Source organism: Schistocerca nitens, chromosome 8, assembly GCF_023898315.1.
Source record: "Schistocerca nitens isolate TAMUIC-IGC-003100 chromosome 8, iqSchNite1.1, whole genome shotgun sequence".
In the NCBI taxonomy this organism is placed as follows: domain Eukaryota; kingdom Metazoa; phylum Arthropoda; class Insecta; order Orthoptera; family Acrididae; genus Schistocerca; species Schistocerca nitens.
In genome coordinates this window covers 108,930,245-108,953,402 of record NC_064621.1, presented here as the reverse complement: position 1 = coordinate 108,953,402, position 23,158 = coordinate 108,930,245, and the positions used below count along the sequence as shown (strand labels likewise).

Below are 23,158 nucleotides of genomic sequence, written 5' to 3'. Positions count from 1 at the left end.
ACATTAGATGAGGTTCCATGCATGAAGTTCATATACTTTCAGAATGGTAATAAACTAAGGCGGTACCATCATTGTATGGGTTACCAAAAACTTCCATACTGTCTTCTTTGTACTTAGAAACCTGTGTGATCATGTTGAACTGCAAGCAGTATTGCTAGCTTGCTTCACACACTTTCATTCAATGCCATGGTGTAATCTTCTGGGATAATGCAGCTAAGTTCAAAAAAGTATTTATTTTGTGGAAACATACCTTGAGAATATTGTGTAAAGTTAATAACTGAGTGTACTGCAGAAGCCTCTTCATGGATGTAGAGTTTCTTACACTTATGCACCAATACACGTATGACCTAAGAGTTTTTTTGGTTAATAACAAGAGTGAATTTAGGATGAACTACAAAGTTCACAACCAAAATTCTTGAAGTAAAAATAATGTCAATGTAGACTGTAAATCTCACCCACAGTCCAGAGTTGAGTTTTGTGTTCATGTGCATATATCTATAATGGATTGGCAGAGGACATCGAGCTGGAAACTTGAAATACCCAAATATTTAAAAACAAAGTAAAAGAATATCATATTAGCTATTGAATCTACAATTTATCAGAATGTTAAGACTCTGGGATGTAAATTCCATATAGCTCTAAGGTTTGTGTTAAACAGATAATGGTTTTACCATTGTATACATAGCTAATAGTGTTCTGTGTAAAATTACATAAATGCTTTCTTTTAAATATTAGATATAAACACCACCCAATTGTGAGAAGGGGAGAAGCAGTAGCTTTTTTTGCAGAGTAGCTGTTATATGCTAATATGCATGTCCCAGGAGGAATGGTAGATATTCAGGATATAACAGGAATGTTCATTCAAAACAAAAAAGTCTAGTAAACGTGTGCTCTAAAAACCATTCCTTAAAAGCTATTAGCACTTCTTCATCTCTGATACTGTGAAATAAATCTTTTCTAGTGCAAGGTCTTTGCTTTCCATATTTTGAGAGACATTAGAATTGACCAAAAGAAGAAAAAAAGTCCAGTAAATATGGGCTCTAAACTCCATACCTTAAGACCTATGAGCACCTGTTCATTTTGATATATGTCTCTTCTACTGAACAAGTGATCATAGCTCTTAAAGTACGCACTTTAGAGTCCATGTTTACTAGATAATTTTTACTTCATTTTTGGTCCATATTACCTCTTCTAAAAATATGGAAAGCAAAGAGTTTGCAGTATCAAATGTGGAGAAGTGCTCACAGCTCTTAAGGTTTGCATTTTTGAGCCCATGTTTACTAGACTTCCTTGCTTCAAGTGATCATTCCTGTCATATCCCTGAATATTGACCATTCCTCCTGGGACACCCTGTGTACATAAGTAAAGTAAGATGAAATTTATTCCAATAATTATCAAAGTGAGTGGATTAGTGTGCATCATAATGTGTGATCAGTATACTCTATAGAAGCAGCCAGCAGCTCCTCACTCTGCCTGTCAATGTAAAGTTTGACTTGAGCATTCCAAATTTCTGAAATCTGTCATCCATGGTAGAATTTATATAATGTGTTGTGTAAAGGAATGAATGAATGAATGAAATCAATGAATTAATTATTGAATGAGAAAGATGTTATTGATGTGCTCAATTATAAGCTTAAGTTCTTCCTTTGTTTGTTGATTGAAGAATATATTTATGGGTAAGGCATTTATGTAGAAAAGGAACAGACTTGGCCCCAAAATGGGGCCTTAAGGCACACCTTGTGATACTATACTCCTTTTAGAATAATAATTCACTGCATCTGAAGTGATAGTTACCCCATGTTTTCTGTTGTGTAAGGATGATGTCAGCCAATTTAGAATATTGTCTTTAATTCTGTATTTGTCTAATTTGTAGATGAGCAAGTTGTGGTTCATGGAGTGAAATGCTTTTGTGAGATCACATAAGATACCTGCAGCTTTATTCCTCTGATCCAAAGATTTGCCTGTTGTTTCAATAAAGTTATTCACTGCATCTAGAGTGTTTTTTCCTGGTTGAAATCCAAACTGCTTACTTGTAATACAAGGTGTATAACAATGCTTCCACTGTTTGCCAGTAGGTGGTGACAACGGTAAATAACGGTCAAAAGAAACAGATCACAGACATCAGGCAGTTGGCTTGGACCTCGGTCAACATAACCTCATTCAAACATTAGTCAATTTGTGTCTGCATCATAAAGTTGTTCTTGACTGAAAAGTCAGTTTACAAGACTAATTCTCATCATTTGTGGGAGGTGTTACTGTTATGTTTCAATATGAAGTAAACAGTGGCTGAGTCTCATTGAATGGTCTCAAGTATACAGGGTAAGGACGCTATTAGTGAAAGAATGTGTCGTGAGTGGTTTCAACATTTCAAGAACAGTGATTTTAACGTCGTAGACTGGCATAGTGTTTTCAAAGATGCATAATTGGAGACATTGCTGAGTGAAGACTCGCATCAAACTCAAGAAGATTTGGCACAATTAGTGAGAGTGACACAGCAAGCTATTTCAAACATCTGAAGGCTATGGGTATAATTCAGAAAGAAGGAACTTGTGTCCCTTGTGAGCTGAAACCAAGAGACGTTGAACGGCATTTGTTTGTTTATGAACAGTTTCTTCAGTGGCAAAAACCGAAGGGATTTCTGCATCACATTGTCACTGGGGACAAAAATGGGTTAATTACAATAACCCTAAATGCAAAAAATCATGGGGATATCGTGGCCATGCTTCCACGTCGATGGCCAAACCCAATTTTCACGGCTCCAAGATCGTGCTCTGCATTTGGTGGGAACAGTTCGGTGTCATGTACTATGAGGTATTAAAACCAAGTGAAACAATCACAGGTGCTTGTTATCAAATGCAGTTTATGCATTTGAGCAAAGCATTAAAAGACAAATGGCCACAACACTGTGAGAGGCACGATAAAGTGATTTTGCAGCACAACAACACCTTACTCCACGTTGCGAAAGAGGTAAAAACATACTTGGAAGCATTAAAATGGGAAGTCCTCCCCCACCTGCTGTATTCTCCAGACATTCCTCCCTCTGACTATCACCTATTTAGATCAATGGTGCATGGCCTGGCTGACCGACACTTCCGATCTCCTGAAGAAGTCACAGATTGGATCGATTCGTGGATTACTTCAGAAGATGAACAATTTTTTTCAACATGGGATTCATACACTGCCCAAAAGATGGGAGAAAGTAGTGGCTAGTGATGGAAAATACTTTGAATGATACATGTTTAACCAATTTGTTTCATTAAAGCCTCAAATGTTGGGGAAAGTTCTACACTTTCTAATATCATTTTTTACAATAAAGTTTTTGATCTGGTTTGCAGCTGCTTTCTCTGACACTTTTGACAGGTCTGTAAGAATAGAAATAGGCCAATAGTTTCCTATGTCTTCCCTTGACCCTGTCTTGAACAGAGGTCTAACTTTGCCATACTTCATAACATTGGGAAAGCATCCCTGTTCAAAAGACTGGTTGAATATTTTAGTTAGGGGAGGTGCTATCATGCCACACACTATTTTAATCACTTTAGTGGGTATCCCATCCCATCCAGCACACATACAAAAGTAAAAGTGGCACATTACATAACTTTTGAAACTAATACATTGTCAAGTCAAGCCATGAGGTGAGATCCTCTCTCCTTGATGTCCTCCTCACACCACAAGCTGCCACTTTCCATCACCATCCTAACCTCTGTAACATCCTGGCCAAACCCTTGTGATATTTCCAAGCCATTGACCTAAAGTTCCTACCTGTTCAATTGTTCCTACTGTACAACTTGCCTCATGCACAACCTATTACCACTTACTCCAGCCACCCTACTGGTAAATCCTAATCAGCGTGACTTGCAAAATCGTGGATGTTGTTTACCAAGTAACTATATAGGCCTGCCTGCCACTAAATTGGTTAAGAAGATTAACTGGCATAGAAGAACTATCCCCCTTGGGGACACCCATTATCCCAATGCTGAATATGCTCTGCAGCATGATGTGAGTGATCTGGGTGCTTGTTACTCTATATGGGCTATTTGGATTCTTTCACCCAAAACTACATGAGCTGTTTTTTTCAACATCCTAAAGGTCATAAATAAGAGAGATGTGCATATAAAAATTGTTTTATTACTATATGTTACACACATTTATATTCGCTTTTTGATATAATCACCAAACTGATTGAGGTATCTGTGGTATCTGTGGTCGAGTTTTCCAGTACTCACTTCAGAAAATGTTGCCACCACTGAACTGAAATGAATCTTGACATGGTCCTGAAGCTCCTTGTTAGTCAGGAAGCACTGCCCTTCTACCCACTTCTTCAGTTCAAGGAAATGATGGAAGTCACTTGATGCTAGATCAGAACTGTAGGGCAGGTGATGGAAAATGTCCTGCTGAAACTGATAAATGAGCCATTGGGTTGCATCAGTACTGAGAGGTTCAGACACTGTCACGGATCAGAACAATTAAAGAAATCAGCGTGTCTCTTCTTTCGTTTTGAATGGCACTTTGCAGACACCATAAAGTTTCATGCAGTCAAATTAATTGTGGTTGCTGACAGCTTGAACTCCCTTTTTGACCTAAAGTGGTAGAGTACAGAGAAGATCTTGTAACCTTTGGGAATTCCATAAAGAAAGCCCATATATTGAAACTATAGTTTTCTTTAAGCACTTCATCAACTCATTAAACAAGGTCATCTGTAGCCACAGACTTGCATCCTTGTACCCCTTCATCTCACACGTCACCTTGGCCACCTTTAAATTTTCTACACCATTTGTTTGCAACACTATCACTTGTAAAGTTTTCTCCATAAATGCAACTCATTCCTCATCAGTTTGTGCTATGCTACCCCCATCTACTTGTAGGAAATGAGTAAGACTTCACAATTCACATTTGGTGGGAGAATCAATTGAGATGGCCATGTTTATGTGACTGTAGCCCTGCACAGACTGACGTCTTGAAGTCAGCAGTGACAGAGTGCAAGGTACAGGAGATGCACGATTGCCTTCTTCCCTGCCTGATACTTGTCTGGCATTTATGCCATGCAGTCAGAACCCTTGTAATTTCCCTCAACTCCATATACATGAGCTCTTTTTTTTTCCTTTACCTAAAAACATTATTCGTCTCTGCTCTCTTGTGCATCTTCACTTCTCTCTCTCTCTCCTTATTGCCTCTGGTGATGAATGTAGTCCTTCTAAAATCTCCCTCTTCATCTTTATCTACTCCTCATGAATGGGGTTGAGTGACTTGTACTTCCTTCTTACCCCCTCAGCTCATTCCTCTCCTCCCCAAGTGTGGAACTATTGTTTGTGAATGCAAGTTAGTGCATAATTTTTGTTTCTATATGTGTCTGTTGACATTACTATAAATTTTGCCTCGTGATGGTAATCAGTACCCAACAATCTATTAGTTTCCTTGATTGAATATTCCACTGGCACATTAGCTTGCCATTTGTTATGTTGGTTACTGTCTTTCTCATGTTTTTGTTAGTTTTCTTATCACCTTACATTATTTTATGTGTAGCTCTTAGTTAAAATATTCCTCAATATGATCAGTATAGGTAATTGTATTATTTTCACTGATTCTGATATAAGAAATCTTTTAATGTAGGAAGGTTATCAAAAGTTATTCTTAAGGATTTGAACAACGTATTTTCTATTTATTTTGCTTCCAGGTGGAGTTTTTACTTTTGTACTTGGTACTGATGAGTCTTGTAGCACTCATCAGTATTGTAATGGACCCCTGCACCCTCGTACGGAATACACTTTCAAAGTACGGGCTTATACCTCTCACGGCTATCAAGATTCATATGTTGTTCCATTCCACACAGGTCTGTTTATTTCACTCTAATTCCAAATAAAGACAATATTTTTTTTGAAATCACCAGTATTAATGAAGTCTTTTATTTACTACAATGCTGTGGTATTTAATTAATTAATATATGTACTTCATGACAGAGTCAGCTTACCATTTATATCTTTCCTGTATTGTACAAATGTTTCATTTAGTTCTATGCTTCATGCACAGATATAATAAAAATGTTTAGTTAATTTCCATTTGTTTGTAATTTTTTCTTGCAGACAGTGAAGTTGCAGTTGGACTAACCTTGGGCCTTGTGTTTGGGTTTTTAATGGCAGGGACTGTTTTATTTGGATTTGTCATGTACCGGAATGGCCAGATATCTTGGTGAATATTTGAAACTGTTTTTAGTTTTGAGTGAACAAATTCCCATTATTATGTTATACTAAAATGCTAATATATATCTGATTTTTTGTAGCTCTCTGGCAACCATCCTTAATAATAATGACACAAGAGATGTTTGTCCTCGGCCCATTCCTCTCAAAAATTTTCCAAAGCATTGTGAGCTGTTGTTAGACATACCTGGACGATTAAGCAGTGAATTCCAGTTACTTTCTACATTATGTGTTGATATCAATGATACAAATACATTTTCTGTTGGTCGACTACCTGATAATAAACGCAAAAATCGCTATATCAACATCCTGCCATGTAAGTATACCAATATCACTTAAAATATAACCTGTTTTTCAAGAGGGATGCAGGAACCATTAAATGAACTATCACATCTTAACACATCTCCTGTCATTCTGTCCATTCTTCATATCAGTGTTTTCCACATGTTCCTCTCTTTGCTGAATCTACAGATTAACTACTTCTTTATTATCTTATTTGTCCACCGATTTTCAGCATCCTTCTTTAGCACTACATCTCACTGTATATTCATAAAATAATAGTAGATAAATGCCATCTCCAATTTTGTTCTTTCCACTGTATGTATGTTAGATTTTTTAACGAATGGCTATGAGTATGAAAACAGTGATTTGTGCCCTTTAGTTCACCTTTTTTCAAAAAGTCAAAAGAATAAATGAATACTCCTGATATTTTTGAATGAGCGCAGTGGGCTGATGAATACACAAATTTAAAACCAAACTTGAATTAATAGTTTTCAAATTATGGAAAGAATGAAGATTAGGCATTAATTCCTGACAGTCACATACATAAGTTTGAAACTGTTAAGTTTTTTGATAATGTCCTTTAGAGTTTGACATTCTGTCCCATCTGATATATCTAAAAATAATAATTTGACAAATTTTTATGCTTTCTGACTAGTAGAATGGTATCACATGCCTACAATGGATATAGTAATATTAAATTATTAATTTTCAGTATGTGGTAAATACTCATCCATTTATGTAGGATGGCCAGGTGCAAATTGTCTCCACACAAGTACACCAATGAAAATGAAAAGTGTTATACCATGAAACATCAGTCTGACATTTATCAAACTCTGTGAAGATTTCATCACATAATTGGTACTAAATTATTATACTTTCATTTCCATTCGGGACTGATGTCAATTATCAGCATCACTATGAGCTGTGAATCCCACTGGAACAAGTAGGCTACACCCTTGCATTCGAGGTGGCCTGAATGCTTACAGCTGCTGAATGACAGCTTGAGGAATTCTTTCCACACTTGAGACATTAGCTTTCTCATCTGGTAAAGATTGCTGGCTGCTGGCTGGTATGAAGGTATACATCTATATATTGCATCCCAGACAGAACCAGCAGATGTAGCAGGTCAGTAAATGATCTGAACTTCCTTCAGCCTGTTACTGGTGAGAACTGCAATGTGGGGTTTTCCTTTATCCTAGCAGGTCAGTAAATGATCTGTACTTCCTTCAGCCTGTTACTGGCGTGAACTGCAATGTGGGGTTTTCCTTTATCCTTCTTGAACATACTGTCATTTGCTATCCTGGTTCTGAAGGTTGCAGCAACATGGTTTACTATTCTGTTTATATACTTACAAGCATTCAGCCTCCCTACAACAATTACCAAGTCAGTCCTATTGTCATATCCAATAGCTCAGTAACTCTCCATGTCATGGTTCCAAGTGTTGGAGAGGTATGGATCTTGAGAGTCGATAATTCCTGTGAAATTTCATTAGGCATTTATTTAAATGTTGTTGTCGATCAGATTTATTTGTCCATTTATTTGTTCATCATATTCTATAGATTCTTCCTTAGACATAAGCAAGACCCCTCATTGATCAGCACAGAATGCCACCCGGTGTCCCAGTTGAGTCTAGGTCTACACCATGCAAGTCTCTATGTTCAGTGTTATATGCTAGTTCTCTGATGCTCCACATCTGACCCAGTCAGTTCTGATCCAATTCATTATGCACCAGTATCATTGAGGTACAGTAGAACCTTGAGTATCTGAATATTGGCCAACTGACCAACCATGTAACTGAATTGTTTCTCACTCGTGCATGCCCTCCACTGAGGGCATGGCTCCCCTCTTCATCAATGCTGAGTTGCCAACAATATTAATAGTTTGCACTCTGTTACAGTAACTTGTGTTAACTATGGTGCATAAAGGAAACTTCTATTATAAATAGCTTAAACGTAAAAATATTGTCCTCTCTGTGAGAGATAAATACAAGATTAATAAAAGATTGGAGGAGTGTTATACAGTGAAACACTGGGTCAGATGTGGAGTGTCAGTGAACCAATCTGCAACCAAGTTACATAATTAGTACAAGGTTGGTAAGACAAGAATTTTGAATATAAAAAAAACAAAAGACACGAATCATCAGTTCTGTACCTCAGCTTGATTCTGCTGATGGATCAACAAGGTGTCAAACTATTAAGCTCACCATGAACACAGATCTAGAAGATGCTGTTTACAAGTGGTTTACAGAAAAAATATCACCAGGAGAACCTTTCTGTGGTCCCATTCTATGTGAAAATGCAGTTCAGTTTCATTAAAATGTTGGAGGGCTGCTGAACGTCAAAGCAATCACAGGCTGGTTAATATGCTTCAAGTCAAGACACAGCATTTGTAAGCTTCAAATACAAGGAGAAAAACTGTCTGCTGAATCTTCATCAGCTGATCCTTTCAAAATATGATTAAGAGATGTATTGAAGGAAGAAGCCTATGCTCTCAAAAATGTTTACAATGCTAATGAAACTGGGCTCAATTGGAAAGCTTAGCCAAGAAAAACTCTTGCTTCACATCATGAAATAGCAGCACCTGGTCCTAAAATAAGCAAGGATTGTATAACTGCTATAGCTTGTGCTAATGCTACTGGTAGAGACAAACTGCCCATGCTCCCATGGATAAAATTATGTCTGCTTGTGTCTGTATATGTGTGGATGGATATGTGTGTGTGTGCGAGTGTATACCCGTCCTTTTCCCCCTAAGGTAAGTCTTTCCGCTCCCGGGATTGGAATGACTCCTTACCCTCTCCCTTAAAACCCACATCCTTTCGTCTTTCCCTCTCCTTCCCTCTTTCCTGATGAGGCAACAGTTTGTTGCGGAAGCTTGAATTTTGTGTGTATGTTTGTGTTTGTTTGTGTGTCTATCGACGTGCCAGCGCTTTCGTTTGGTAAGTCACATCATCTTTGTTTTTAGATATGTTTTTTTTCCCACGTGGAATGTTTCCTTCTATATATATATATATATATATATATATATATATATATATATATATATATATATATATATATATATATATATATATAAAATTCCAATCCCGGGAGCGGAAAGACTTACCTTAGGGGGAAAAAAGGACGGGTATACACTCGCACACACACACACATATCCATCCACACATATACAGACACAAGCAGACATATTGAAGAGGTTTCGGATTGGGAGAGAGGTTTGGAGGAAAGGTTAACTACTGAATTAGGGTGTTGTGGTACCAGATTGTGTTTATTGGAATTTTGAGGTTTTGGAGGGAGTGGAGCTGAAAGTGGGAGATTGAGTAGATGGGAGAGACTGGGTTTGTGCGCAATGAGAGGTGGTTGAGGTTTGCTGGAAAGGTTGTGAAGGGTGAGTGAGTTGCCTTTCCGGAGGTGGGAAACCAGGAGATTGGATAGTTTTTTGAGGTGAAGGGTGGCATGCTGCTCTAATTTGCGGTTGGCCTGTAGGAGGATGCTCTGAATAGCCGGTGTGGATGTGGGAGAGGAAAGATTGAGGACTTTTAAGAATAGGAGTTGACGGGTGTGTTCATTGGCTGAGTTGATGTGTAGGTGAAGGATTAGGTGGGTGAGGGCAATGGATTGTTCAGTTTGGAACCGGTATAGGGACTGATGGAAAGAAGGGCTGCAGCCAGAGATGGGAACTTTAAGTGTGAGGCCTTTGGGGGTTATGCCAAATGTCAGACAAGCCTGGGAAAATAAAATATGCGAGCGTAATCTGGCTAGGGTGAAGGCATGTTTGCGGAGGGAATGTAAATAAAACTTAATGGGGTTGTTGTGGGGGTGTTGTGAGGGTGACATGGTATTGAAGGTGGAAAGTTTAACATGAGGTTGAAATGAAAATGGAAGATAAAAATATATGGGGAGAGATAAAGGTGAACAAGAAAGCAACTGGAGATCTGGTATGAAAAAAGGCGAAAAAGTGTTGGTTGAGTTGATCCTGTGGTGAACTTGGGTTGGTAGACAGCGATGTGCATAAAGGTTAGGTGGTTGTGTTGCCGCTAAAACACGTTAAAGGACGGAGAAATTCGGGAAAATTTCGAAAAAACGTATTAAAAGGAGTGGTGTTGTGGTGAAAGATTACGAAAATGGGGCTAAAATTGTCTGACGAAGAAATAATGACGTTACAACCTGTGGGGAGCGGCTAAAATGATCAGTGATGTGCGAAAAACGGGGTCACATCATCTTTGTTTTTAGATATAGTTTTCCTACGTGGAATGTTTCCCTCTATTATAACCATATCATTAATTTGAACCCAACAATTACGTTTGTTATTGTCGCTGTTGCATTTCGAAATCTTCCTGTCGTCTTATTTTCTCTTTATTTTCTCTTTCTGTTTTTCCAGTAATCTCACTTTGTATTCACCTTCCGCTTTTCACCGTAATCTACTATACAATTTTATCCCGACTATATATACTCAATAATACGTAACCCACTTCCAAACCATAACCAAAAAAAATTTATTTTCCGCTTTCAACACTACCGCTGCTATAAAATCCACCGTTTCTAGTTCAATAACAGCTGCTTTCACGTATTAAACAACCATTTCGGCCAGTTATAATAACTTTCACTTTATTTCCACTTCCGTTTTTCGCACATCAATGATCATTTTAGCCGCTCCCCACAGGTTGTAACGTCATTATTTCTTCGTCAGACAATTTTAGCCCCATTTTCGTAATCTTTCACCACAACACCACTCCTTTTAATACGTTTTTTCGAAATTTTCCCGAATTTCTCCGTCCTTTAACGTGTTTTAGCGGCAACACAACCACCTAACCTTTATGCACATCGCTGTCTACCAACCCAAGTTCACCACAGGATCAACTCAACCAACACTTTTTCGCCTTTTTTCATACCAGATCTCCAGTTGCTTTCTTGTTCACCTTTATCTCTCCCCATATATTTTTATCTTCCATTTTCATTTCAACCTCATGTTAAACTTTCCACCTTCAATACCATGTCACCCTCACAACACCCCCACAACAACCCCATTAAGTTTTATTTACATTCCCTCCGCAAACATGCCTTCACCCTAGCCAGATTACGCTCGCATATTTTATTTTCCCAGGCTTGTCTGACATTTGGCATAACCCCCAAAGGCCTCACACTTAAAGTTCCCATCTCTGGCTGCAGCCCTTCTTTCCATCAGTCCCTATACCGGTTCCAAACTGAACAATCCATTGCCCTCACCCACCTAATCCTTCACCTACACATCAACTCAGCCAATGAACACACCCGTCAACTCCTATCCTTAAAAGTCCTCAATCTTTCCTCTCCCACATCCACACCGGCTATTCAGAGCATCCTCCTACAGGCCAACCGCAAATTAGAGCAGCATGCCACCCTTCACCTCAAAAAACTATCCAATCTCCTGGTTTCCCACCTCCGGAAAGGCAACTCACTCACCCTTCACAACCTTTCCAGCAAACCTCAACCACCTCTCATTGCGCACAAACCCAGTCTCTCCCATCTACTCAATCTCCCACTTTCAGCTCCACTCCCTCCAAAACCTCAAAATTCCAATAAACACAATCTGGTACCACAACACCCTAATTCAGTAGTTAACCTTTCCTCCAAACCTCTCTCCCAATCCGAAACCTCTGTCCTATCCAAAGGCCTCACCTTCAGCCCCACTCCCAGATTCAACCAAACAGCCCTCGTCAAAGATTTACTGTCCTACACTCGTACTCTCTGCTGGAAGTATCACTTTGCCACGAAGAAAAATGATCCTAATCCTACCCCTAATGATCCAACTCCCCAAGACACTATCCAAACTGAACCCTGCCTGGAACAGTTCCGTCCTCCATCACAGCGGGACCCACCTCCTCTCCTTCAAAATCACCCTCTCCAAACCTTCCAGGAATTTCTGACTTCCAGCCTTGCCTCTCAGTCCTTCTTAAAAAACCTTAATCCTACTCCCAACATCACCACTGCTGAAGCCCAGGCTATCCGTGATCTGAAGGCTGACCGGTCCATCGTCATTCTTCCGGCGGACAAGGGTTCCACGACTGTGGTACTTGATCGTCGGGAGTATGTGGCTGAGGGACTGCGTCAGCTTTCAGACAACACCACATACAAAGTTTGCCAAGGTAATCTCATTCCTGATGTCCAGGCGGAGCTTCAAGGAATCCTCAGAACCTTAGGCCCCCTACAAAACCTTTCACCTGACTCCATCAACCTCCTGACCCCACCGACACCCCGCACCCCTACCTTCTACCTTCTTCCTAAAATTCACAAACCCAATCATCCCGGCTGCCCCATTGTAGCTGGTTACCAAGCCCCCACAGAACGTATCTCTGCCTACGTAGATCAACACCTTCAACCCATTACATGCAGTCTCCCATCCTTCATCAAAGACACCAACCACTTTCTCGAACGCCTGGAATCCTTACCCAACCCGTTACCCCCAGAAACCATCCTTGTAACCATTGATGCCACTTCCTTATACACAAATATCCCGCACGTCCAGGGCCTCGCTGCGACGGAGCACTTCCTTTCACGCCGATCACCTGCCACCCTACCTAAAACCTCTTTCCTCATTACCTTAGCCAGCTTCATCCTGACCCACAACTTCTTCACTTTTGAAGACCAGACATACCAACAATTAAAGGGAACAGCCATGGGTACCAGGATGGCCCCTTCGTACGCCAACCTATTCATGGGTTGCTTAGAGGAAGCCTTCTTGGTTACCCAGGCCTGCCAACCCAAAGTTTGGTACAGATTTATTGATGACATCTTCATGATCTGGACTCACAGTGAAGAAGAACTCCAGAATTTCCTCTCCAACCTCAACTCCTTTGGTTCCATCAGATTCACCTGAAGCCGGCCGAAGTGGCCGTGCGGTTAAAGGTGCTGCAGCCTGGAACCGTGAGACCGCTACGGTCGCAGGTTCGAATCCTGCCTCGGGCATGGATGTTTGTGATGTCATTAGGTTAGTTAGGTTTAACTAGTTCTAAGTTCTAGGGGACTAATGACCTCAGCAGTTGAGTCCCATAGTGCTCAGAACCATTTGAACCATTAGATTCACCTGGTCCTACTCCAAATCCCATGCCACTTTCCTTGATGTTGACCTCCACCTGTCCAATGGCCAGCTTCACACGTCCGTCCACATCAAACCCACCAACAAGCAACAGTACCTCCATTACGACAGCTGCCACGCATTCCACATCAAACGGTCCCTTCCCTACAGCCTAGGTCTTCGTGGCAAACGAATCTGCTCCAGTCCGGAATCCCTGAAGCATTACACCAACAACCTGACAACAGCTTTCGCATCCCGCAACTACCCTCCCGACCTGGTACAGAAGCAAATAACCAGAGCCACTTCCTCATCCTCTCAAACCCAGAACCTCCCACAGAAGAACCACAAAAGTGCCCCACTTGTGACAGGATACTTTCCGGGACTGGATCAGATTCTGAATGTGGCTCTCCAGCAGGGATACGACTTCCTCAAATCCTGCCCTGAAATGAGATCCATCCTTCATGAAATCCTCCCCACTCCACCAAGAGTGTCTTTCCGCCGTCCACCTAACCTTCATAACCTCTTAGTTCATCCCTACGAAATCCCCAAACCACCTTCCCTACCCTCTGGCTCCTACCCTTGTAACCGCCCCCAGTGTAAAACCTGTCCCATGCACCCTCCCACCACCACCTACTCCAGTCCTGCAACCCGGAGGGTGTACACGATCAAAGGCAATGCCACGTGTGAAAGCACCCACGTGATCTACCAACTGACCTGCCTACACTGTGATGCATTCTATGTGGGAATGACTACCAACAAACTGTCCATTCGCATGAATGGACACAGGCAGACAGTTTTTGTTGGTAATGAGGATAACCCTGTGGCTAAAAATGCCTTGGTGCACGGCCAGTACATCTTGGCACAGTGTTACACCATCCGGGTTATCTGGATACTTCCCACCAACACCAACCTATCCGAACTCCGGAGATGGGAACTTGCTCTTCAATATATCCTCTCTTCCTGTTACCCACCAGGCCTCAATCTCCGCTAATTTCAAGTTGCCGCCACTCATACCTCACCTGTCATTCAACATCATCTTTGCCTCTTCACTTCCGCCTCGACTGACATCTCTGCCCAAACTTTAAATATGTCTGCTTGGGTCTGTATATGTGTGGATGGATATGTGTGTGTGTGCGAGTGTGTACCTGTCCTTTTTTCCCCCTAAGGTGGGTCTTTCCACTCCCGGGATTGGGGTGGCTCCTTGCCCTCTCCCTTGGAACCCGCATCCTTTCGTCTTTCCCTCTCCTTCCCTCTTTCCTGGTGGGGCAGCGGTTTGTTGCGAAGGCTTGAATTTTGTGTGTGTGTTTGTGTTCGTTTGTGTCTCTGTCAGCCTGCCGGCGCTTTCGTTTGGTGGGTCGCATCATCTTTGTTTTCAGATATATTTTTCCTACGTGGAATGTTTCCCTCTATTATAACTATATATATATATATATCTAAAAACAAAAATGGTGTGGCTTGCCGGGCGAGAGCGCTGGCACGTCGATAGACACACAGACGGATACAAACATGCACACGGGGTTCGGGCTTTCGCGACAAACTGTTGCCTCGTCGGGAGGGGGGGGGGGGGGAGGGGTATGTGAGTTTTTTGGGGGTGGGGGGTGGGGGGTCGTTCCGGTCCCGGGAGCGGAGGGACTTGCCTTGGGGGGGGACGGGGGGGACGGGTGTGCACTCGTGCACACACACACATGTCTGTATATGTGTGGATGGATATATGTGTGTGTGTGTGTGTGTGTGCGAGTGTCTACCCGTCCTTTTTTCGCCCTAAGGTAAGTCTTTCCGCTCCCAGGATTGGAATGACTCCTTACCCTCTCCCTTAAAACTCACATCCTTTCGTCTTTCCCTCTCCTTCCCTCTCTCCTGATGAGGCAACAGTTTGTTGCGAAAGCTTGAATTTTGTGTGTATGTTTGTGTTCGTTTGTGTCTCTGTCGACCTGCCAGCACTTTCATTTGGTAAGTCACATCATCTTTGTATATATATATATATATATATATATATATATATATATATATATATATATATATATATATATATATATATACGAAATTCAAGATTTCGCAACAAACTGTTGCCTTATCAGGAAAGAGGGAAGGAGAGGGAAAGACGAAAGGATGTGGGTTTTAAGGGAGAGGGTAAGGAGTCATTTCAATCCCGGGAGCGGAAAGACTTACCTTGGGGGAAAAAAGGACAGGTATACACTCACACACACACACACACACACATATCCATCCGCATATACACAGACACAAGCAGACATTTGTAATACATGGGTTGGAAGAAAGTAATGATAACACTGCTGTAACGTGGAGGATGTTCATCATATAGCATTTCTGCTGTCTGATGAGTCTGTGAGGTTATGACCTGTTGGCCAACATGGAGTAACCTCTTCATGGCACATGCTACAACACAAGAGAACATATCACCTGTGTCATAGGATGGTTGTTGTGAGACATCAGCTGATGGTAATATGATGCCTTCCATCTCTGTGACCGAGCGAGGTGGCGCAGTGGTTAGACACTGGACTCGCATTCGGGAGGACGACGGTTCAATCCCGTGTCCGGCCATCCTGATTTAGGTTTTCCGTGATTTCCCTAAATCACTCCAGGCAAATGCCGGGGTGGTTCCTCTGAAAGGGCACGGCCGGTTTCCTTCCCCATCCTTCCCTAATCTGATGAGACCGATGACCATGCTGTCTGGTCTCCTTCCCCAAACAACCAACCAAATCCATCTCTGTGGGGAAAGGTGATAATGATGTGGGGCAGTCATACTGAGGGCATGTTATATGATATATGTCTGTCAATAAAGTTGGGTATGAATTATAACTATGTTGCCACTACTTTTTATCCAACCCATGTAAAATTACTTAACTTTGTTTCTGGAAGAGCATATCAATACAAATTAAAAGGGCAAGGCCAAAACAGAACCTTGGTGTTACCCTCACTTACTTTCTGAACTATACTTTTAGAACTCTGCGGAGACCTGAAAGTATCTATTGCTTAGCATGTTGCCAATTAAAATGGCTAGTTTCCAATGTGGAATGACCGTGATCAAGCTGAGTAGGGGACTGTCACACCAGGTGGCATCACAGGCTGCAGTTAGGTCTAAGAAGATCTGCATGTCTGTTTTCTGCTTCCAAAAGCAGTTTTTGATATGAGTTGCTATTTTTAGCCCATCCTCTTTCTTGTCTAACCCTGTTTGCTCTATAAGGAAGTGTTTGTTCATGGCTGAGCAGATTTGGTTACAAATGAGCCTCTCCAGAAGTTTGAACATGATGCCAAGGACAGCAACTGGGTGTTAGTTTTCAACTTTTGAGAAATATTAATTTGGCTTCAGTACAACAATGATCTTAGTTTTCCAGAAGAGAAGTGGCAGATGACCTATCATGATGGTTGAAAAGGTGCTCAGCTATTTGACAGTAGCAGGACCACAATGAAATAGAAGCCCATGGTAAATGTCATCAACAGCTGCTGCCTTTTTAGATTTCACATTGTTCATACCTTCCATGGTCACTTCCAATTGAAAAGGGATGGGAAACTACATCTACATCTACATACATACTATCCAAAACACCATGTGGAGCATGGTAGGGGGTACCCGCACCACTACTAGTCATTTCTTTTCCTGTTCCACTTGCAAAGAGATTGAGGGCAAAATGACTGTCTATAAGCCTCTGCACAAACTCTGATCTTTCTAATCTTATATTAATGGTCATTATGTGAAATGTACATTGGCAGCAGCAAAATCATTCTGTAGTCAGCCTCAAATGCCAGTTCTCTAAATTTTGTCAATAGTGCTCCTTGAAAAGACTGTTGCCTTTGCTCCAGTGTTCTGCATTTGAGCATCTCCATAATACTTGAATATTGTTTGAACCCTTCAGAAACAAATCTAGCAGCCTGCCTCTGAATTTCTTTTATATCTTCCTTTAATCTGACCTGGTACAGATCCCAAACAATTGAGCAGTATCCAACAATGGGTTGCACTCACGTCCTATAAGCAGAGTTCTTTACAAATGAACCACACTTTCCTAAAATTCTCCAATAAACTGAAGTCAACCTTTCACGTTCCCTACTACAATCCTTACATGCTCATTCCAAGTCATATTTCTTTGCAGTGTTACACCTAGATATTTAATCAATGTGACTCTGTCAAGCAGCACACTACTAATGCTGTATTCGAACATTATGAGTTTGTTTTTCCTACCCATTGGCATTAACTTACATTTTTCTACATTTAAAGCTAGCTGTGTTTCATCACACCAACTGGAAACTTTGTCTAACAAGGGGACCATCAGAAGTGTTAATAACAGATCTTGATGGGTCACGGATATGTTGTAGAGGGACATATCCTGAGTTTGAGGCTATCCGCATTTTTAGTGATGGGCCTTGCTTTTCAAGAAAATTGATTTTGAAGTTCACTGTGCACTTTAGTATGCCTAACATTAGCCATGTTCCAATCAAGGGAGCATGGCACATAGGTTAAGGTCTACAGCTACCATGCTGGAGATACTGTGTTTGGGTTCTTTCTGTATTTTTGCTTTTTTTAAAATCAGAATAGTGTGACACTTTTCTATTTTATTTTACAGAATATCAACAAACAGTGTAAATTGTGTGAAATTATTAAGAAGTTTAAATTGTGTACATTTGTCAAACAGAAAGTGGACTGTCCATGCAGACATCCTGTGCGAACTCTGTGTACTGTGACTGTGTATCACCCTAGTCACTGTCTTTTTTTGGCTATGGCGATATAATTTCATAATAAACAGAGTTTCCATGGACAGTCCTCTGTGTATTATGAACATGTGCTGCCATGGTCATGCAAACGGCAGTGACCTAACTCCTCAACTGCTGGTTTGCATTTGTCATCAATGTCCGTTGCTCCCAACATGTTGATAGTGCCGTGTGTGTCCAAAGAATACAGTGAAATGGACAACCCAAGTGTGTCTACAGAAGTGCAGCCAGAAGAAGATACATCATTGGTAGAGAAGTTGAATGAACAATCAAGGGACGAAATCACTAACACCATCAAATACACCAAAAAGCTGCTTCGCAATTTAAATCTTCTAACAAATGTACCATCCAGCATGATCTCTGAAAATTCAGTTGCAATTGGCAGTGAGGTATGTATTGCAATACAAGACCTGTTGGCCAGGAGATAGGTGGCAATGAATTAATGAACATCAATGAAGAAAATGAGGTGCACGAATATGAGATGGTAAGTTTCTCTTTTGTGTGAATGTTCTGTATCTTGCAGATGAATCGACATAATATAAAGCAGTACATGGGAGCAGAGGGAGATGGTAATTTCATAGACAATGAATTTGCACACGAGCCAGCATCAAAGTTAATGGATGAAAGAGAAACCTCTTTGAATGTAAATGAGCAATGTTTTCCGGTATCACTCTCAAAAACCCTGTGATCCTGTAAGACAGTAGCTTGTGTTTCAGTTGCTTTTATGACAAATATCATCCAGATTTCTGTTGTGGAATAGCAAGTGATGCAGTCGATAGCAAGTAAGATTTTGTAATAATGACATCAAAATTAAATTACTATGGCAAAAGTGAATATTTTTTAATAATTTCACACAGTGTACTCTTTTTGTTTTGAGCATGCAGTGAATTTCAAAATCAATTTTCTCAAAAACCAAGGCCCATCACTAAAAATGTGGGTAGCCTCTTACTCAGGGCATCTCCCTCTGTAACATCTGAGACACAGCAAATCCATTATTTATGCTTCTGATGGTCCCCTTGTAAGTCATCTTGTATCTTCCTACAGCCACTCAACAATGACACCTTCCCATACACCGCAGCATTATCAGAAAAGAGCTGCTGCTTACCCTGCCTGCCAGATCATTTCTGTCACACTTCTCTGGGGCACTCCTCATTATACCTTTGTCTCTGATGAATGTTCACCGTTGACATCAACACACTGGGTTCTGTTTCTTATGAGGGCTTCAAGACACTCACACAGTGGGAACATATTCTGTATACTTATACCTTTGTTAACAGTTGGCAGTGTAGCACCATGTCAGATACTTTATGGAAATCTAGAAACATGGAATCTGCCTGTTGCCCTTCCTTCATGGTTTGCAGAATCTCCTGTGAGAAAAGGGCAAGTTGAGTTTTTGCACAAGTGATGTTTTCTAAAAATGTGCCAATTTGTGGACAGAAGATTTTCCCTCTCAAGGAAATTTATTATATTCAAAGAGAGAATGTGTTCAAGGATTCTACAGCAAACCTATGTTAATGATATTGGTCTGTAGTTTTGTGGGTACCCTTCCTTTAACATTTCTTTTATATGGGAGTCACATGCACTCTTTTCCAGTTGCTTGGGACTTTGTGATATGTGAGCTAAGTAAAGACACATTGCTGTAGAGTACTATTTGTAAAACCAATCTGGAATTCCAGCAAGACCTGGCAAAACTCAGCTATTTGTGGAGCTGATGATGTAGTAGGAACTGTACTGTCTTCCCACTATCTTCAAATTCCTAAGAGGCCTGTAACTGTCTCCATTCCAGCTGGAAATGTATTATTTGTGGTAATCTCTCAGTATGCATCATTTTTCTGCACTTTTCAGTACTCCAATGAACCTGTCATAGTTAGTGAACATCATATTGACATCCATTTGCTTGGAAAATTGAGACCATTTGGCTTTTTTGGAGTTCTATTTTGATTTTTTACATGAGAATGATTGGATAATGCTGACAGTTTAAGAATTTGGCTAGGTCTCTGTAGCATACCTCATTGGGTGTGTTTGTGGGCTGTGTGGTAAAGCATAAAAAATGTTCGAATGTGTGTGAAATCTTATGGGACTTAACTGCTAAGGTCATCAGTCCCTAAGCTCACATACTACTTAAGCTAAATTATCCTAAGGACAAACACATACACCCATGCCCAAGGGAGGACTCGAACCTCAGCTGGGACCAGCCGCACACTACATGACAGCAGTGCCTTAGACTGCTTGGCTAATCCAGCATGGTGGTAAAGCATAGGGCAGGGGATGTGTTGTATGATGTCAGCAGTAAACAATGCGTGGCAGCTTGAGATCTCAACCCAGCTTCCAGTAATCTGTTCCTGACGGTTTGTGAGATTGCTCTACCTCTAGCCTGCACTATGATTTGTACTGTTGCTAGCTTTCTATTCACCAAAGCCAGTCAAATAATCTTATGATCTTCTCATTGTGTGGTCTTTCTGAGTGGAGATGTGCATACACTTCTTGCCACATTGCAGTCCAGAGTCCATATTGCCACCACTCATCTTGCACCAATTGCACTTTTCTATCTGTCAATGGTCTCTCCGTTGGTACCATGCTCCATAATGTGTCTCACTCTAATGATTCAACCTTCCTCAAAACCTGAAAGATGGTCATAAGCTGCATGTGCATGTCTGCTGGCTGCACTGTGTTGTGATATCCAACTGAAAAGTTACAGCAATACTAGACACATCCAGTAGCCATCATGTACCAACACAATTCTTCATCTGTAAGAATAATTATTTTTTCAGATTGAAAGTAAGCTTGTGTAGGTATGAAATTGTAATCAATATACTCAACAGGCATGGAAATACTGCAGTGTGAGCTTGGTAGTGTTTGATCAAGGTGTTCATGGAGTAATACTTCACATTTTCATCAGTATAACTTGACACTTCTTTTACAACCATTCATTTTGTTGAAGTTATGTGCAAAACAAAATTACACAGTCTGGTTATTCAATTAGTCTATGCTAAAGAAATGCTAAACAGACAGCCCCCAACAAGATCTTCCATATAAAACTGATAAGATGAAAATTGCTTCAGTGTTTCTCATTATTACAAAATTCAGGCCCATATAAATTCATTACATTGTAGCTCTTTTAAAAGCTTTTTTATGTTATAATTCTTGATTTCTACTTATAATTAACAATATTGCAACTTCTTATGAACTTAATATTTTTTGTCACACACACACACACACACACACACACACACACACACACACACACACAGGGTGTCAAGAAGCAATCCGAAAAGCTTGTGAGGATGTTTTATGGTAGGTTGTTCTGAGAAATAATTGTTTAGGAAAAATGATGTGTTGTGCTGTTTCTGGCTTCATTATTGAAGTTAGCTAATCAGGACATTATGTGCACAAAGTCAAGTGGCCCACCAAAGTCATTACTGTCATTTGTTCTCATACCATAGATGGTAGTGCAGCAGACTGCTCAGTTTTTTGCTTGGGTTCAGTTCTTAGTACTATCCCATGACCAAGTTGTGTATTGTTCTCTTGTTTGATTTTAGGAAACCAAACGAAGAAAACATTTGGCGACACCATCTTGGTAGGCCACCTGCATTTGCATGCATAACGGCATGATTTACACAGTGTGTATGTGTGATGTCTATTTTGTTTGTGAAGTACATAACAATAAAAATATAGCACACATTACATCAGATACACAAAAACAATAAAAGATCATTTATTTGCGATACTGAACTATTCCTATATGAACAAAAAATTATCATACACCAGGGAGAGCACAAGGGAACAATTGACAGGAATGGGGGAAAGAAATACAGTAGAAGAAGAATGGGTAGCTCTGAGGGATGAAGTAGTGAAGGCAGCAGAGGATCAAGTAGGTAAAAAGACGAGGGCTAATAGAAATCCTTGGGTAACAGAAGAAATATTGAATTTAATTGATGAAAGGAGAAAATATAAAAATGCAGTAAATGAAGCAGGCAAAAGGGAATACAAACGCCTCAAAAATGAGATCGACAGGAAGTGCAAAATGGCTAAGCAGGGATGGCTAGAGGACAAATCTAAGGATGTAGAGGCTTGTCTCACTAGGGGTAAGATAGATACTGCCTACAGGAAAATTAAAGAGACCTTTGGAGAGAAGAGAACCATTTGTATGAATATCAAGAGCTCAGATGGCAACCCAGTTCTAAGCAAAGAAGGGAAGGCAGAAAGGTGGAAGGAGTATATAGAGGGTTTATACAAGGGCGATGTACTTGAGGACAGTATTATGGAAATGGAAGAGGATGTAGATGAAGATGAAATGGGAGATAAGATACTGCGTGAAGAGTTTGACAGAGCACTGAAAGACCTGAGTCGAAACAAGGCCCCCGGAGTAGACAACATTCCATTGGAACTACTGATGGCCCTGGGAGAGCCAGTCATGACAAAACTCTACCATCTGGTGAGCAAGATGTATGAGACAGGCGAAATACCCACAGACTTCAAGAAGAATATAATAATTCCAATACCAAAGAAAGCAGGTGTTGACAGATGTGAAAATTACCGAACTATCAGTTTAATAAGTCACAGCTGCAAAATACTAACGCGAATTCTTTACAGACGAATGGAAAAACTGGTAGAAGCGAACCTCGGGGAAGATCAGTTTGGATTCCGTAGAAATGTTGGAACACGTGATGCAATACTAACCTTACGACTTATCTTAGAAGAAAGATTAAGGAAAGGCAAACCTACATTTCTAGCATTTGTAGACTTAGAGAAAGCTTTTGACAACGTTAACTGGAATACTCTCTTTCAAATTCTGAAGGTGGCAGGGGTAAAATACAGGGAGCGAAAGGCTATTTACAATTTGTACAGAAACCAGATGGCAGTTATAAGAGTTGAGGGGCATGAAAGGGAAGCAGTGGTTGGGAAAGGAG

The 23,158-nt window shown here is 40.6% G+C and overlaps 1 protein-coding gene across 5 annotated transcripts in view; it reads left to right on the top strand.

The window, feature by feature from the left end:
- LOC126198697 (phosphatidylinositol phosphatase PTPRQ-like) overlaps nt 1–23,158 on the top strand; it is a 485,978-nt gene that overhangs the window by 306,187 nt on the left and 156,633 nt on the right. For all 5 annotated transcript variants that reach the window (XM_049935195.1, XM_049935196.1, XM_049935193.1 and 2 more), the window contains 3 exons: nt 5,672–5,827; nt 6,078–6,183; nt 6,275–6,507. In XM_049935195.1, the coding sequence (XP_049791152.1) occupies nt 5,672–5,827; nt 6,078–6,183; nt 6,275–6,507 (495 nt within the window). The remainder of the gene's footprint in view (nt 1–5,671; nt 5,828–6,077; nt 6,184–6,274; nt 6,508–23,158) is intronic.